This window comes from Mauremys reevesii, linkage group 1 (assembly GCF_016161935.1).
Source record: "Mauremys reevesii isolate NIE-2019 linkage group 1, ASM1616193v1, whole genome shotgun sequence".
In the NCBI taxonomy this organism is placed as follows: domain Eukaryota; kingdom Metazoa; phylum Chordata; order Testudines; family Geoemydidae; genus Mauremys; species Mauremys reevesii.
In genome coordinates this window covers 15,782,043-15,798,671 of record NC_052623.1, presented here as the reverse complement: position 1 = coordinate 15,798,671, position 16,629 = coordinate 15,782,043, and the positions used below count along the sequence as shown (strand labels likewise).

General features: G+C 49.5%; 1 protein-coding gene across 10 annotated transcripts in view; it reads right to left on the bottom strand.

The window, feature by feature from the left end:
- Window positions 1–5,997: 5,997 nt before the first annotated feature.
- Window positions 5,998–16,629, bottom strand: part of LOC120395173 (maestro heat-like repeat-containing protein family member 7) — a 37,617-nt gene continuing 26,985 nt past the window's right edge. For 5 of the 10 annotated variants that reach the window (XM_039519390.1, XM_039519336.1, XM_039519396.1 and 2 more), the window contains 10 exons: window positions 16,297–16,452; window positions 15,798–15,920; window positions 15,067–15,166; window positions 14,591–14,653; window positions 13,603–14,072; window positions 13,326–13,463; window positions 8,187–9,043; window positions 7,952–8,058; window positions 6,305–6,492; window positions 5,998–6,086 (listed from right to left, as the gene is read on the bottom strand). In XM_039519390.1, coding sequence (XP_039375324.1) covers window positions 13,792–14,072; window positions 14,591–14,653; window positions 15,067–15,166; window positions 15,798–15,920; window positions 16,297–16,452 — 723 coding nt within the window. In that variant the 3' untranslated portion in view covers window positions 5,998–6,086; window positions 6,305–6,492; window positions 7,952–8,058; ... (1 more) ...; window positions 13,326–13,463; window positions 13,603–13,791. Of the gene's footprint in view, window positions 6,087–6,152; window positions 6,493–7,470; window positions 7,566–7,951; window positions 8,099–8,186; window positions 9,044–13,325; window positions 13,464–13,602; window positions 14,073–14,590; window positions 14,654–15,066; window positions 15,167–15,797; window positions 15,921–16,296; window positions 16,453–16,629 lie in introns of those variants that run through there. The other 5 variants (XM_039519349.1, XM_039519365.1, XM_039519357.1 and 2 more) reach the window with 5 other exon arrangements.

Here is a 16,629-nt window from a genome sequence, read left to right as displayed (position 1 = left end):
GGAGCCAAAGCTGCGGGGCCGGGGCCAGAGGGAGCTGCTCGGCCGGGGCCGGGGCTGGGGCCGGGGCAGAGCCGGACTGGGCCACGTGGCTCCTCCCTGGAGCCCTTCTCTCCCCCCCTCCCCAGCTTACCTTGCAAAGCCGCCACTTGTTTCTGAACCCTCCCAGGCTTCCTGCGTGAACACCTGATTCGCGGGAAGCAGGGGAGGGGGAGGAGAAGGGTGGCGGAGCGTTCAGGGGAGTGCATTCCTGAAAATCTTACTTCATCATATAAAAGAAAAGGTTCTTCCAATCCCAAAGGATCAGCCATACACCCAGGTCCAAGTATAACTTAGATCTTACCCAAAATACATGCCACAGCCAATTCTTATTAACTAAGCTAAAATTTATTAAAAAAGAAAAGAGAGAGTGTTGGTTAAAGGATCAATATACAGACAGACTTGAGTTCAATTCTTGAGGTTCCGATACATAGCAGAGATGAGCTTGTAGTTGCCAAAAGTCCTTTTAGAAATAGTCCAGAAGTTATAGTCCAATGTCCATATTCAGGGTGGCTTCAGTCAGTGACTGGGGATCTCAATCCTTATGACTTAAGGTTTCCCCCTCTTGAAACCCAAAGCAGATCTGAGATGAAGAAGGATCATGTCCCAGGCTTTTTATACATTTCCAGCTGCCTTTTGGCCTGAGAAAACAATAGACTTAACTCCTTCTCCCAAACATCCTGGCAATTAGCACAGAGTAATTTATCCATTAAACAGTTCAGATACAGGTTACCACAACCTTCCCAGAGACACATAGACAATAATACTATTTCGCTCAAGTATCATCATAAATGTTAATATTCCTTTTTTGATCTTTGAATTAAAACTGTAGCAATAGACAAGACTTGTTTGCTTACATCACAAGACCTGAGCAAACATCTCCCCTTCTACCTCTAACAATGCAGGCTTGCATTTCAAAGCTCTATTCATTTACAGATCTTCCTAACCAGTTCTTAAGGTTCACCCGTGGGTCAGCTCAGTCTGTGAGTTGATTAACTCTTTCTGGCCCTGTCATCTTCCAATGAAATATTATATTACACTCATAACGTCACAGCAGGGTTATCCTGTACCCCTCTACTGGACTGCCCCCCTACAGGCCAAGATAGGAATTACTGTGTGTATCACCGATCCTAACTGGTCCCTTGGGTATCTGCATCCTTTGCTCTCCACCAGCCTAGGAGCCCACCAGATGCTAGAGCCTGTAGGGCCCAGTGGGTGAGGCATCTTCAGCCCCGTCTCCCAAGTCGCAGCTGAGCATCTGCTGCACAACACAGCAGCAACTCCCCGGCGGGAGATGGGCGCCGAAGCCGAGCATTGGCCCAGTGCTATGCCAAGCTCCGCCGCCTGCTTCTGCACCACTGGGAACAGCTTCAACAGGCGAGAGACCCCACAGCTCAGGGGCCTGGGCACTCTCCTGGGTTCGAGGCCCTGCCCCACATCAGGCAGTGGGGGCATTTGGATCCAGGTGAGAGCTCCGATTCCTGGGCTATTGCGCAGGGGCCACCACCACCAAGTGTAAGCGCCTCAAGGACTTCAACAGTGGCAAAGTAGATGCCTAGGGGCTTTAGGTGCCTAGAGGGTAGCAGCTGAGTGGGCTTTTGTGAATGCTAGTGGTGCCTAATTGTTGGATTTAGGTGGCCAGCGGCTGGCTTATCAGCCTCCAAGTTGCCTATTCCACACGCCTGGCCTTTACTCAGACTACTGGACTCACTGAGCTACATTCAGTCTCAGTGTTAGCCCCCTGAACACCCACCAGGCCTGAATTGAACCTGCTGGTCCTCCGTGCTTCATATAAACACACTCCCACTAGTGCATCTGGTCTGTAGCAGTTACTGTCTCTTCTCCTGCTTTGCTGTAGCAGGTCTCTGGTGGAGGGTGTATTGGCTATGGTGGTACAAGGTGCTAAGGCTGGGTTTAGTCACTTGCGATTTCACCCATCTCATTTTCTGGCCAGCATATTGGGTCTCTTTTTAATTTCCCAGATTTCCCCCATGATCGTGTTTGTGCACCATGAGCTATTCAGAAATAGGCTATAATGGAGTGTCTGTCTTGCCACTGTATCGCTAAATGCTTTCCTGCATGACTAAGCTAAGGAGACTTTGCGTTTCTTTGGGGACAGCGATCCAATGTCCTCAGAGCACTTGACAAATATCTGTATCTGTTAGCCTCATGGCCCCCCTCAGAGGGAGGGAAGGGTTATTAGCTGCATTGTACAGATGGCAAACTGAAGCCCAGAGAGGTTAGGGGAACTGGCTTTGGGTTACAAAGTGAGTCTCCCATAAGAACGGCATTACTGGGTCAGACCAAAGGTCCACCTAGCCCAGTATCCTTTTTTCTGACAGTGGCCAATGCCAGGTGCCCCAGAGGGAATGCACACAACAGGTAATCCTCAAGTGATCCATCCCCTGTCACCCATTTCCAGCTTCTGGCAAACAGAGGCTAGGGACACCACCCCTGCCCATCCTGGCTAATAGCCATTGATGGACCTATCCTCCATGAATTTATCAAGTTCTTTATTGAACCCTGTTACAGTTTTGGCCTTCACAACATCCTCTGGCAAGGAGTTCCACAGGTTGTGCGCTTGTGAAGAGAATGTGCACAGTGTGAGGATTGAGCCCACTGATAGATTGTCAGCTCTTATAGATTCTAGGACTGGAAGGGACCTCGAGAGGTCATTGAGTCCAGTCCCCTGCCCTCATGGCAGGACTAAATACTGTCTAGACCATCCCTGATAGACATTTATCTAACCTACTCTTAAATATCTCCAGCGATGGAGATTCCACAACCTCCCTAGGCAATTTATTCCAGTGTTTAACCACCCTGACAGTTAGAAACTTTTTCCTAATGTCCAGTCTAAACCTCCCTTGCTGCAGTTTAAGCCCATTGCTTCTTGTTCTATCCTTAGAGGCTAAGGTGAAGAAGTTTTCTCCCTCCTCCTTATGACACCCTTTTAGATGCCTGAAAACTGCTATCATGCCCCCTCTCAGTCTTCTCTTTTCCAAACTAAACAAACCCAATTCTTTCAGCCTTCCTTCATAGGTCATGTTCTCTGGACCTTTAATCATTCTTGTTGCTCTTCTCTGGACCCTCTCCAATTTCTCCACATCTTTCTTGAAATGCGGTGCCCAGAACTGGACACAATACTCCAGTTGAGGCCTAACCAGCGCAGAGTAGAGCAGGGCAGGGATTGTCTTTTGTGCTGTGTTTGTGCAGCACCTGGCACAATGGGGCCTAGTCCATGACTGGGGCACCTAGATCGTATGGTAATATACATAACAAACACATCTACAGCACCTGGCACAATGGACTGGGGCTGTTAGGCCCTACTGAAATCCAAATAAATAATAATAATGATTTGAATTGCACTGGGCATAGGACCAGAAACCTATGCCCTAGGCCTAGGGAACCAGTGATGTCAAGAATCTCGTTCTGGGTCTATTATTGTCCGTGTCCTTAGTTGCTCTTGTCGACACAAAGCTGAATGGGGCGTGTTTTGGTGGCACTCCCTCTAGAGCTGCCTATATTGTTAACAGTTTGCAGGTGAAATACAGTCCATCCAGACCCAAACTTGCCATGACCTACAGGCTGGTAGTTTTGTTTCCTGCCACGGCTCCGTGTTTGATGTGGCTCTCCGGAGGTCAGTGAGAACGTTTGCGTTCCCATGAGTCACCCTGTGGCTCGAGCAATGCAGAGCGGGTGTGTTCTTCCCACAGAGAAGTAAGCAGAGGTGTGGATCATTTATCCTGTTACCTCTGCATGCGGCAGAAAAAATTAAAGCTCTCCCAGTGTTTCAGGCTTTTATCTACAAATGACCAGGAGGAGGAACAGGAGCAGGCTGTGATGTCAGAGAATCCCAAGGTGTAGGAGCATCTGCAGGCACCTGAGGATTTGTTTTTGCAAGACCTTTTAACACATGATTGTTTACCTCCTCATCAAATGTCACTCATATTTGGTCTGATTTCCCCGCTGGCCAATTAGGAACCTTCCAGCCTGCACTGCTTGGGATGCAGGAGCTGGAGGGAGGTCCCTTGTGTCAATACTGAGCCAGCGGGGCTAGGGGGCGCTCTGCTGCTGGACCACCTGCCGGAGGAGCTGTAAAACTGAGATCCCAACCAGGGGTAGTTGCTGAAGATCCCACACCACATTTTGCCCGAATTGGGGGGTTACCCCCACTCTCCTGGCTAAATTTCTAGGTAGGAGATTAATCAAGGGTGGGCAAAGCAGGAGATGGGGTAGAGAATAAGGGAAGGAGGGAGAAAACAGGTGGGACCAGAGAACGAGGAACAAAGATGGAGGGAGAGAGACGCGCAGGGAAGAGGAACAGATAGAATGACCCACAGGGCAGGGGAAAGGGTGATTTGTGATGAAGACAGAATGATAAAATGGAGCAAGAAAACAGAGAGGGGGCAGAGCTGGGGGATGTCCGCTTGTAGGTGTTTCTTCTTGAGAGAAAGCAGCTTGTGCTGCAGGTAGGGTTGCCAAGCCTTCAGGATTGGCTTGACGTCGCCATGAATTCAAGATTAATCTTTAATTAACGATTATGTCATGTTATGAAACCTTCAGGAATATGTCCAACCTAAACTGGCAACCCACGAGGAGGAAGTACCTTTCCCCCTGCCAAGGGTTAGACACAGAGGCAGTAGGGCCAACACCCCGTGTTCAAAAATCATGTCATGTCCCCCCAAAATCACGAGGTTAATAAATCAATAAATGATTTGCTCTCTGGTTTTTGAGCCTTTGGAGTTCACATTTTCAAGCATTTACCCACAGCCAGAAAAGCTAGAGCGACTCATTTGAAAGAAAGGAAGAAGAAAGCTGAGATTCTCCTTCAAAAATGCCCCGCTGAGTCTTCGAAAGGAAAGGCTGAACTTGCTCCACTATGAGCCAACAGGCACCACTTGGAACTCCAGCCATTGCTCAGACTACAGCAGCCCCCCCGGCTTTGCCCCCCGCACCCAAAAGTCAGCGTTAGGGCTGCTGACTTTCTAATCGCACAAAACTGAACACCCCTGCCCCGACCCTTCTCCAAGGCCCCGTCCATGGCCACCCCATCTCCGAGGCCCTGCCCCGCCCTGTCTCCAAGGCCCCACCCCCACTCACTGAGGTAGGAGGTTGGGATGTGGGAGGGGACATGGGCTTTGGAGTGGGTGGTGCAGGTTCTGGGCTGGGGCCAGAAATGACGGGTTCAAGGTGTGTGTGGGGGATCCAGGCTGGGGCAGGAGGTTGGGATGTGGGGGGTGAGGGCTCCAGCTGAGGGTATGGGCTGGTGACGAGGCATTTGGAGTGCAGGACGGGGGTCTAAGTAGGGCACAGGGGTGGGGGGTGGGCTTCAGGAAGAAGTTTGGGTGTGGGATGGGGCTCAGGACTGGGGCAGGGGGTTGAGGTGTGGGAGGAGGTGTGCGGTGGGCTGGATCCGGAGGCAGGAGGGGGCGGTGGCAGCTCCCTGGCAGCTCGGGCTGCCCAGCCACTCGCTCCATCGGCGCATGAGCCGGGATCCGCGCCCCCCACCTAGCCCAGCGGCGCCCTGCACAGCCCACTCAGGCGGGGAAACGCCGCGCCGCCCTGAGGAGACTGTCAGAGCAGCAGCGGTGGCGGCAGCAGGACCCCTCCTCCCTCCCTGCATCCCGGGCCCCGCTTCCCTCCCTCCCCGGCTCCTCACAAACTCCGGGAGCCCCTCTCACCGCCACAGCCCGGGCTCGGCTCCAGAGGGACAATGCTCTGGCTCTCAAGAGCAGGGCTCTGGCCAGGGCCGGCTCCCAGCTTTTTGCCGTCCCAAGCCAAAAAAAAAAAGGGGAGGGTGCGGGGGGAGAGTGCTGCCCCTTGCAAAGTGCCGCCCCAAGCACATGCTTGGGGCGCTGGTGCCCAGAGCCGGCCCTGGTGCCCAGAAAAGAAAAGTCCGACATCTCAGTCACATGGCTACACGCAGCCTAGTGCGCAGTGAGGAAAGTTGGCCGCACACACTTGGAAATCAGCAGCAGCTTTATTATGCAACAAACAACTCTAGGCCATATTAACTCTGGACCGTTCTTCTGTGACGCTTGGAAAGGCTCCTATGAGAGAGGGAAAAAAACCACAATAAAAACAATGAGCTTCAGCTATATATTGATCTTCCAAACTCTCTGCTTCTGTCCATCCAGCGTGCATCTAAACACTCTACACTCATATTAAAACGACCATCGTTTCCACCGGAAAGGACCACGTTTCCTGCCCCTCTAGGGTTACAGGGGTGTACCTAGAGCTGTGGTGCACCGCCCGTGTCTGTGCTTACCTAGCTAGTCCTGGAACAGCTCCTCAGGAAACAGCATCTCGGCCCTTCCGGCCTGGAATAGGTCGAAGAAGGATTAATCATTGAAACACGTAACAGCCCATGTCACCGTGGGGCTGAAGGGCTCCTGCTACCCAGCCTGTATCAATGGGCACAGAGACCGGACATAATCTGATCCGCTGCAAAGGGACCTAGGAGGAGAAAAATGTAGGGGAGACAAAGCATCAGCGCCACCCTGTGGTGAGTGGCTTACATGTACTCCTGTTCTTTTTGCGGATATAGACTAACATGGCTGCTACTCTAAAACCTTACATGACTAGTTTCTGCCTTACCCCAAAGAGCACTCATGTTTTGGAGGAACACTACAGAGTCCTAAGAGGGAACTGTTTCCCAGGACGGAGTCCCGGCAGAGAGGCTGCTTCCAGGGTAGGGTGTTAACTGGGACCCTGCCTTCCTTTGCAATCCCCAAGCCTCTTAGTTCAAGCGCAGTCAATTAGGACTCCAGGAACAGAGGCGGCTGCTTTGGGTAGGGCTGCGCTTGGGGCTATTCCGACCCTGCCAGCACAGGTGTAACAGCAGTGTAGATGGTGAGGCCTGGCTTAGGCAAGTAAAGGGACGCTTGACCCCTATGGCTATGCACCCTACATGCCCATGCAAGGCCTCCCATGTCTGTGCTGCTCTATTTAGTAGGGTAGAGTCCTGCCCCTTCCCCTCTGCCAGAGCCTTTCCCCGCCGCAGTGAAAGAGTCCAGTGGGGAAAGGCTCTGGCCGGGGGGAGACAGTGGGGAATGGCACCGGCAGCTCCCTGAGCTGAGCCTGGCTGTCCTCCCTACCACAGCCTCTCTTGTGTAGCTACACGCACCCCACACGCTGATGTACGTGTAGCCAAGGCCTTTGTGTAATAAAGGACAGAGCAGGATGGAAGAGGGACAGGGACAGGATTTAAGGATAATGGAAGCTTTTTTGTGTGTGTGTGTGTTAGCTGCTGTATGGAGATGGCTGCTGTGTTCGTAAAGGGACCCCGGTACCACAGAAATAGCTCAGGGTCTGGGACAGGGTGTCACATTTTTCCTTGGCCTTCTGCACCTCAAAACTTTTTTTTTTAAAGGCTACGAGTCAAATCCTGCAGTTGGGAACCCAGTGTGCAGTGCGCACAGCCTAGCTACACACCAGGGGTTATTGTAGTCAGCGGCTGCCCCAAACCACATCATTCAGCGCCAGGCCTCCTGATCTGGGTCTGTCTGCCGGCGTGCTGGAGAGGCACCCTAGGGAATCAACACAACGGCTCTTCCGTCAATGCTTACGTTCTCCAGGGCGAACTTTCAGAGGTTCAGCCTCTCAACAAAGAGAGCAGCTTTCAAGACGTCTCATGGGAAATCGAACGCAGTCACAATCTGGGAAACTACTGAGGGACTGATGGCCAAATGCTGCGCTATTTCCACTGTTCCAGACGGATTTTCTCAGAAGTATCTGGATGATTATGGCTTCAACACAATTTCTGCCTTTTACATAAACCCCAGGCCACCCCACTTACAGGTCAAGAAAGCAGGATGCAAGGTGCCCCAGACACACATATGGGGCACTGCCAGTTGTGAGAATATGGGACTGAGCTACGCTCTGCAATCTCAGTTCAACAAGTCAACAAACTTACCTCAGCAAAGAAGGCAACGGAGGTGAGTCTGTGCTTCTTCCCGCCCCACTTGGGCCTTGGGCCTGAAATCCTTCCCTCTCTCATGGCCAGCACAGTGGTGTGGGGCTCTGGAACATAAATACCCATGAGTAACAGGGACAGCAAGCTCTGCAGAGTAAATCCATATGGCAGATGGTAGAAATAATAGTTTATACTATCTATCAATCAATCTATCATTACGTGTTAATTCACTTACAGCATCTAGGCCTCCCCATTGTAGCTGAATGGCTCACAGTTAGAAGCTGGGATGTATCCGTTGAGGGGCTGGATCGTAGGATGAGGGTCCATGCATAGGCGCAGGCCAATGTCTTCCTATGTCACTGTCCAAAGTCTGGCACTGACATTCATAAACAAGTGGATTGATTTTCAGAGGAGCTGAGCAGCCATGGCTTTGGCAGATTTGAGTGAGAAGTTCTTGGTATTCAGCATTTGAGAAAGATCAGGCCATTTATTGAGGTGCTTGAGTGTGGCAGTGCAGCCTCTGCCAGGGGTCGTTTACAATGAATCAACATCATCTCGGCACGACAACCAAGTTCAGGAGCTAGTCGAGCTATATCCTCTCCGTACGGCTGTACGGTTGCGAAACATGGAGACTGCGCCACTCAGAGTGGGCAAAGCTGGAGGCTTTCCACACAAAATGCCAATGTTGTATATTGGGCATAGAGTGGAATGACTTCATTTGTAATGCAGATGTTTATGGTTGCTCTGGTCTGCAGACTACTGGGGCCATTGTCTGCAAATGGCGTCTTATGCTTTTCGGACGTGTTGCGAGTATGCCACAAGACGTTCCGGCTAACGCCGTTCTTTGACTGGCTCGTAACATCCAAGAGAAAATTTCACCAATCAAGGGGTGGAGGCAGCCCAAAGGCAAGCCCCCTATTACGTGGGTGTCTCAAGTCTATTCCGATGTTGGGCTCTCGGCCCGTCAAGCACAGGAATGGATCAACGGTGAACAATTGCTATGGCCAACCGTTCAGCGAAGTGTTGAAGAAGAAGTATGGCTTTAGGTACCTAACTTTTGACATCCGTGTTTGAAAGTGCTGGCCCAAGTGTCTAAAGAAAAGTGAGATTATATAATGTCAATGGGTGGAGAGATGAAGGGTTTTATTTAACTGTCCAAGGGGAACTAGAGGCCTGGATCATACGAACAGCCATATTGGATCAAACCAATGGTCCATCTAGCCCAGCATTCCATCTTCTGACAGTGGCCGGTGCCAGATGCTTCAGAAGGAATGAACAGAACAGGGCAATTTATCAAGTGATCCATCCCCTGTCATCCAGTCCCAGAGACACTGTGACGGAGCTGAGCAGGAGCTGCTGAGCCAGCCCTCGGTCACTCCAGTTCCAATTAAGGGAGGTGAATTGGAGCTGGTTAGACCACCTGGCCCTAATTGGGGAAGCAGAGACAGCTGCTGCCTAATTAGGCTGGGGCTGTATAAAAACCTCAGGGGAAGGAAGCCAGGAGGGGAGCAGGAAGAAAGGGAAAAGGCAGGAAGTGGAAGCAGGGAGGTAGCTCTCCCCTCCCTCCCGCCTATAGGTAAAGGGCTACTTGTATGGTGAAAAGGTGGTGAGAGCACAACGTGTAAATAAACTGCACCAGTGGTTACTGAACCCAGATTCTCTGAGTGACTTTATCAGCCCAACAGGGTTAGGAGCCAAGAGGGTCCTGCAGCACCTTGTTACAGACACCCAGAGCATAGGGTTGTGTGCCTGACCATTTTAGCTAATAGGTTCATCAGTGGCTATCTTCCATGAATGTACCTAGTTATTTTTGAACCCAGTTATACCTTTGACCTTCACAACATCCTCTGGCAACAAGTTCCACAGGTTGACTTTGCGTTGTGTGAAGAGGTACCGCCTTGTGTTTGTTTTAAACTTGCTGCCTATTCATTTCATTGGCTAACCCCTGATTTACCCTGTTACACAAAGGGTAAACAACACTTCCCTATTCACTTTCTCCACACCAGTCATGATTTTATAGACCTCTATCATATCATCCCTTAGTTGTCTCTTTTACAAGCTGAAAAGCCCCAGTCTTTTTAATCTTTCCTTCTATGGAATACTCCTGGGGGAATTCTGTGCCATTCTGCACATGCAGAAACATGTCCCCCCACAGATTCTCTTTGCTTCCCCGCAGAAAAATAGTTTATGTGGGGAAGCAATGAGAAGCTGCTCCAGTGCTCACTCACCCCTCCCTGGCAGCATGGTCGTGTCTGTTTGGGCACCCGGAGTAGCCGAGGGAGAGGTAAGTCACTGCAGGGAGGAAGGAGGTGTCTGGGGATGCCCCCTGGGGAGGGGGGAGGAGAACGATGGTGACAAAGTTCCCCCTCTCCTTGAGTCCCTGTCATGGAGCAGCTGAATCTGGGTCAGATCAACCCAAAACCTCCCCCGGCTCTAGGAAGCTCTGGACTGTGGATGTGCTTGGTGGGGGTGGTGTCTGGGTGCAGGTGGTGAGGCTCAGCGGGGAGGTTTGGGTGTGGGGAGTCGTCCAGATGCACGGGGGTTGTGTGGACAGAAGGAGCAGCTCCCCATATAGTGAATCCTTCCCCCACTTCCTGGTGCCATTGCTTCTCGACCATGTGGGAGGGGTCATTGTATGGGGAGCTGGTCCTGCTTTCCACTCAACCCCTGTACATCTGGACCCTCTTGCACCCCAAACCCCTCTCCCTCAAGCCTCACCTGCTCACCTGGAATTCCTCTCCCAAGTCCCCCCACATCCAGACCTCCCCACACCCAGACACACACACTCAGCAATCACCCTGCACAACCTCTCCCCTGAGCCCAACCCTCTGCATTGGGAATCCCCCACTCCCGGACCCCCAACCCACCTGGCCCCAACCAGCTGCCCCCTGACCCCCATCCCACCAAGACCCATTCCCCAGCACCCAGACCCCTGCTGAGCCCACCATACCCAGCCTCCCTCCACCCCTGCTGAGCCCTAACCACCTTCACCTGGACTCCCCTGCAGAGGCTCATTCCCACTGCACCCAGAACCCCCCAACGAGCCCCTGTGCATCCAGATCCCCTCTGCACCTGGACTCACCTGGTACTCTGAGGGAATTTTGCACCAACAATTAAAAATTCTGCACCAAAAAAAATTAAAAAATTTAAATCCTGCAAAATTCTAAATAATTTTATTTGTGAAAATAATGCAATATAATCATGCCATTTTCAAGTATTTTAGGGCTGTCAAGTGATTAAAAAAGTTAATCGCGATTAATTGTGTGATCAATCACGTTGTTAAACAATAATAGAATAGCATTTATTTAAATATTTTTGGATGTTTTCTACATTTTCAAATATATTGATTTCAATTACAACACAGAATACAAAGTGTACAGTGCTCAGTTTATATTTATTTTTATTACAACTATTTGCATTGTAAAAAAAGAATATAAACAGTATTTTTCAATTCCCCCATTGCAAGTTCTGTAGTACTTATGAAAGTTGAATTTATCATGTAAGTTGAATTTACAAATGTAGAATTATGTAAAAAAACCCACCTGCATTCAAAAATAAAACAATGTAAAACTTTAGAGTCTACAGGTCCACTCAGTCCTACTTCTCGTTCAGCCAATCGCTAAGACAAACAAGTTTGTTCACATTTACCGGACATAATGCCACCTGCTTCTTATTTACAATGTCACTTGAAAGTGAGGAAGGCATTCGCATGGCACTTTTGTAGCTGGTGTCACATGCCAGATATGCTAAACAGTTGTATGCTCCTTCATGCTTCAGCCATCATTCCAGAGGACATGCTTCCATGCTAATGACGCTTGTTAAAAAAATTATGTGTTAATTAAATTTATGACTGAACTCCTTGGGGGGAAACTGTATGTCCCCTGCTCTGTTTTACCTGCATTCTGCCATGTATTTCATGTTATGGCAGTCTCGGATGATGACCCAGCACATGTTGTTCGTATTAAGAACACTTTCACTGCAGATTTCACAAAATGCAAAGAAGGTACCAATGTGAGATTTCTTAAGATAGCTACAGCACTCGATCCAAGATTTAAGAATCTGAAGTGCCTTCCAAAATCTGAGAGGGACGAGGTGTGGAGCATGCTTTCAGAAGTCTTAAAAGAGCAACACTCTGATGTGGAAACTACAAAACCCAAACCACTAAAAAAAGAAAATCAGCCTTCTGCTGGTGGCCTCTGACTCAGATGATGAAAATGAACATACGTCGGTCCACACTGCTTTGGATCGTTATCGAGCAGAACCTGTCATCAGCATGGATGCATGTCCTCTGGAATGGTGGTTGAAGCATGAATGTTTGAAAGGGCATATGAATCTTTAGGGCATTTGGCATGTAAATATCTTGTGATGCCAGCTACAACAGTATCAGGCGAACGCCTGCTCTCACTTTCAGGTGACATTGTAAACAAGAAGCAGGCAGCATTATCTCCTGCAAATATAAACAAACTTGTTTGTCTTAGCGATTGGCTGAACAAGAAGTAGGACTGAGTGGACTTGTAGGCTCTAAAGTTTTACATTGTTTTGTTTTTGAGTGCAGTTATGTAACAAAAAAACCCTCTACATTTGTAAGTTGCACTTTCACAATAAAGAAATTGCACTACAGTACTTGTATGAGGTGAATTGAAAAATATTGTTTCTTCTGTTTATCATTTTTAGAATGCAAATATTTGTAATTAAAATAATATAAACTGAGCACTGTACACTTTGTATTTTTTGTTGTAATTGAAAGCAATATATTTGAAAATGTAGAAAAACATTCCAAATATTTAATAAATTTCAATTGGTATTCTATTGCTTAACAGTGCAATTAAAACTGCGAATAATCGTGATTAATTATTTTAAACGCAATTAATTTTTTTCAGGTAATCACGTGACTTAACTGCAATTAATCAACATCCCTAATTATTTTGGTAATTTATTAAAAAAAAAGTGTCAGCAAACAATTGAAAATGGTGTGATTATATTGTGTTATTTTGATAAATACAATATGCAGAATTTTACAGAATTTCTAATTTTTTGGTGCAGAATTCCCTCAGTTGTACATGGAAGCTGCGTTATTTTCCACTTATCAACATTGGATTTCATCTGCCATTTTGTTGCCCAGTCGCCCAGTTTTGGGAGATCCCTCTGTAACTCTTCACAGACAGCTTTGAACTTAGCTATCACGTAGGATACGTGTCTAGAGAAAGGTCAGTTTATGTAAGATAAGAGGCCGGTGAAGGAGAATTATCCCTATTTGGGCTGGATTGCATAGAACTAGAGGTTGGAGAGGAGCTGCATAAATACCTGGAGAAGGATGAGGGGACCAAAGCATAAGTTTGCAGATCAGCTAGTGAACATATCATATGGCATGTACCTGTTAGTCATTCGTAGATTAGTCCACACAGCATCTACTTCTGCTGCCAAACCTTCCCATGACTCCATAGCATGAGGGCTAATGCACAGATTCCATCTCTTCCTACACGGTCACAAAGAATGTATCAGAGATCGGAGCCTAATCAGAAGAAAGGGAAAAGGTCATTAATGCCGTGGCTGCTGTAATGAACCAGCTGTCTTGCAACTCGTCCCCTTATGGAAGGAAGACAGAGATGTGAGAGCAAATGCCCTTGTTTTTACACTAACAGTCTTGTCACCTTTTTGTCTAGCTGGAGCCAGCAGCCGTCATTCTGCTGAGTACAGGGGTCACTTAAACGCATCCCCAGCTGCCTACATCTCATGGGGAACAATGCAGTTAATTATCACAGCATCATGCAGGCACTGGCTTCGGGTCTGGGGGGGTGGCTCAGCCGACCTCCTCCAGTCACCAACTTCTCTGTGGGAACTCAAGGCCCTCCTGAGACCCATCGGTGGCTTTGGGAAGGGTCCGGGCCACCCATGAGATCTCTGTCAGGAGCATTTTCCCTCTCCTCCTGGCCAGTCAAGCAGTGGAACAGGTTCCTGAATCTAGCTCCTAGGGTCTGAGGTGACTGGTTTCTGCCAGGATTCCGGACTTGCTGAATGGCCCGAGGTGACTGGTTTCTGCCAGGATCCCGGACTTGCTGAATGGCCCGTGAGACGCTGACACGGACAGAGGAATCCGGATCCTGCTGCAGGCCACTGAGAGCTAAGACAGAGAGAGGAAGCTCAGGTCAAAACACATATCGTATTAGCATGCCCCAGCACCTGCACCATGGGCCTCTGTATCTTCCACAGCAACTAACTCCTCCCAGATGTTCTGGACTCACCAGGGCTATCAGTGTCGTTGCCATCTGATAACCCCTTAAGTCCTCACTGACATCTGCCCTTGGCAGCACCATCTTCCACTGCATTCTGGGGCATCCACCTCCTTAGCACCATCTCCCTGACACATGCCAGGGCCTCTCACCCTGCCTGGCATTTACTTCCTCCTTGTAAAACCTTCTGGCACCTGGAGATGGAAGTGACGCCTGACATCAGAGAAAACAAAGCTGCGACTGATGTCCAGGCTCTCTCAACAGCTACCTCTGGCCACGTCTAAACTGAACTCAATGCAGCAGCTTGGTGGGGGAGTTGCACTTTTTCCTGGCATGGTTCACAATGAGAGTGAGCTCTCCTTCCACATGCAAACACAGACAGACACATGTCCACATGGCAACTACTTACACTGAAGTATCAACTCCTTCTCTTGCCTGACCATGGCGGGCTCTGAGTTTTGAACAGTGCAACCTGGAACGTACAATGGAAATGAATCTTGCGGGAGTTTTCACCTCCCGTGGTGCTACCTTTTAAAAAATGTCAGTCTTTCCAACAGGCGAAACAGCTTTCAAGTGGTCCCTGGGACAATCAGACAAGTCTACAAGCTCCAAGACAAAGAGACACATGTCTTGGAAGATACAGAGAGCCTGATTGCCAATGGATATGGCATTGCTACAGTCCCACAGGGATTCCAGTCGGTGGAGCTGGAGGATAGGGTTGTAATTTGCTCCAGGCCTTTTGATATAATCCCCAGCCCAACTGCCTCAAGGGCAGGAAATCTAGACACTAGGATCCCAGGGGGTTAATTCTTGCTGCTAGTGCCCTCCAAGCAGAACACGGGACAACCTCTCAGATAGAAGTTGCTTAAGAAAAGCAGCGGTTACCGATAAAGATGGCTGCTGCCCGTCGTATTGGAACCTGAGGGCTTTGGAGGTGATCCAGACATTGGAGCAAGGTGTCAGATACGCTCCTGAGCTTCAGCACCTAGGAACAGAAACCAAAGAAGATTCTTGTTGCTGGGGCTGCAGGGTGAGGAGAAGAGCGATTTCATCTCCGTGTAGCTGCTTGGTTTGGAGGGGTGGGAAGAATGCAGCTCCCATCTCCATGTATCCTGGGGTCGACCATCTACATGCCAGGCAGTCATTAAATGGCCATTTCAAAGTGTCACCAGACACATTGCTGGTGTCTGAGCCGCTGGCGCAGCAGGGCTGGAGCCAGGCACTAGAGAACACTGAAACCCCGGCTGTATGGGCTTCAACTGGGGAGGACATTAGAGAGGGAGCAGAGCATAGGAAATACGGTGCAGAAGTGGCCAATGGGCTGGGGTAAGGTGAAAAATGGGGAAATCCAGTTTCCTGCAGGATTCAGAAGGCATTTTTGCCATCAGCTGATTCTTTATGTTCTGAGCTTTCACCTCCGTACTGAACTGGCCAGGTCTGGCTGTTCAGATCTGACAGGCACTGGGAGGAGTGGGGGAGCTGGGTGTTTCTAAGAGGAAGGCAGAGTGCAGAATGCTAGTACTAGACATGCAATCAGAGCAGTGAGTCTGAGAGGGAGCACGTTTCCAGTCCCAAATCTAGAAGCAGCACTTACAAGAAGCCGATTGTTCACTTACAGAGTGCTGGCAGATCTTGTCCACCACCTGCGGATACTTGTGCCAAGCCTTCTTGCTGTTAATCTGCTTAGGACAAGCCCATCCCAGGAGCCGAAAACACCCAGCCAAGGCTTTCTGACACCTCTGCAACAGAAGATGGGACAAGGAGAGTTTGCATCATGAAAAGAGCTGGAATCTGTGGTCACTCTGCAGTGAAAAGCCAGCTGAAATGATCAATGAGGGAAAGGAATGTGGGGGTCACATGGTATCCTGCTGACCCTTGGTATCTCTTTGTTCCTATCTTCATGGTGGCTGCAGTTGAGTGACTTAGGAAGTGGCTGCTGGGAGCCATAAAACATCTCCACTGGTGTGTCCATTGACGGCCAGGGAACTTGCTTGGGTAAGTGGGTATGGCTGAGATTTTGCACTTTTGGGAGGCGGCTCTGGAGACGGATCTAGTAGGAGAGCTGGAGCAGTCAGGGCCTGCTGCACCAGGGAGCGCATGGCAGTGGGGACTCACCTTGCCCACGTCAGGGTCCTCATCCTGTAAGTGAAGGAGCAGTGGGACCAGGCTGCAGGTCACTTCCTCCTGCATCAGGTGCTTCTGCCTCCTCTTCACTGTGTTAAGCAACTCTGTAAAGAGCATGATGGCAGCAGAGCGCACCTGGGGTCTCACCTGTGATGGACACACAACCATGAGGGGATCTCACCAAGGGAGCTTCACACTCTCCTTACAGGGTGAGCTCGGCACAATGCAAACCACAGACAGGGGCCAGTCTGACTAATAACTCCATGCTCTGCCCACCAAGAGGGCACCCATTTGCAGAAAGGTTTGGGTGGAGGGGAAGACAAC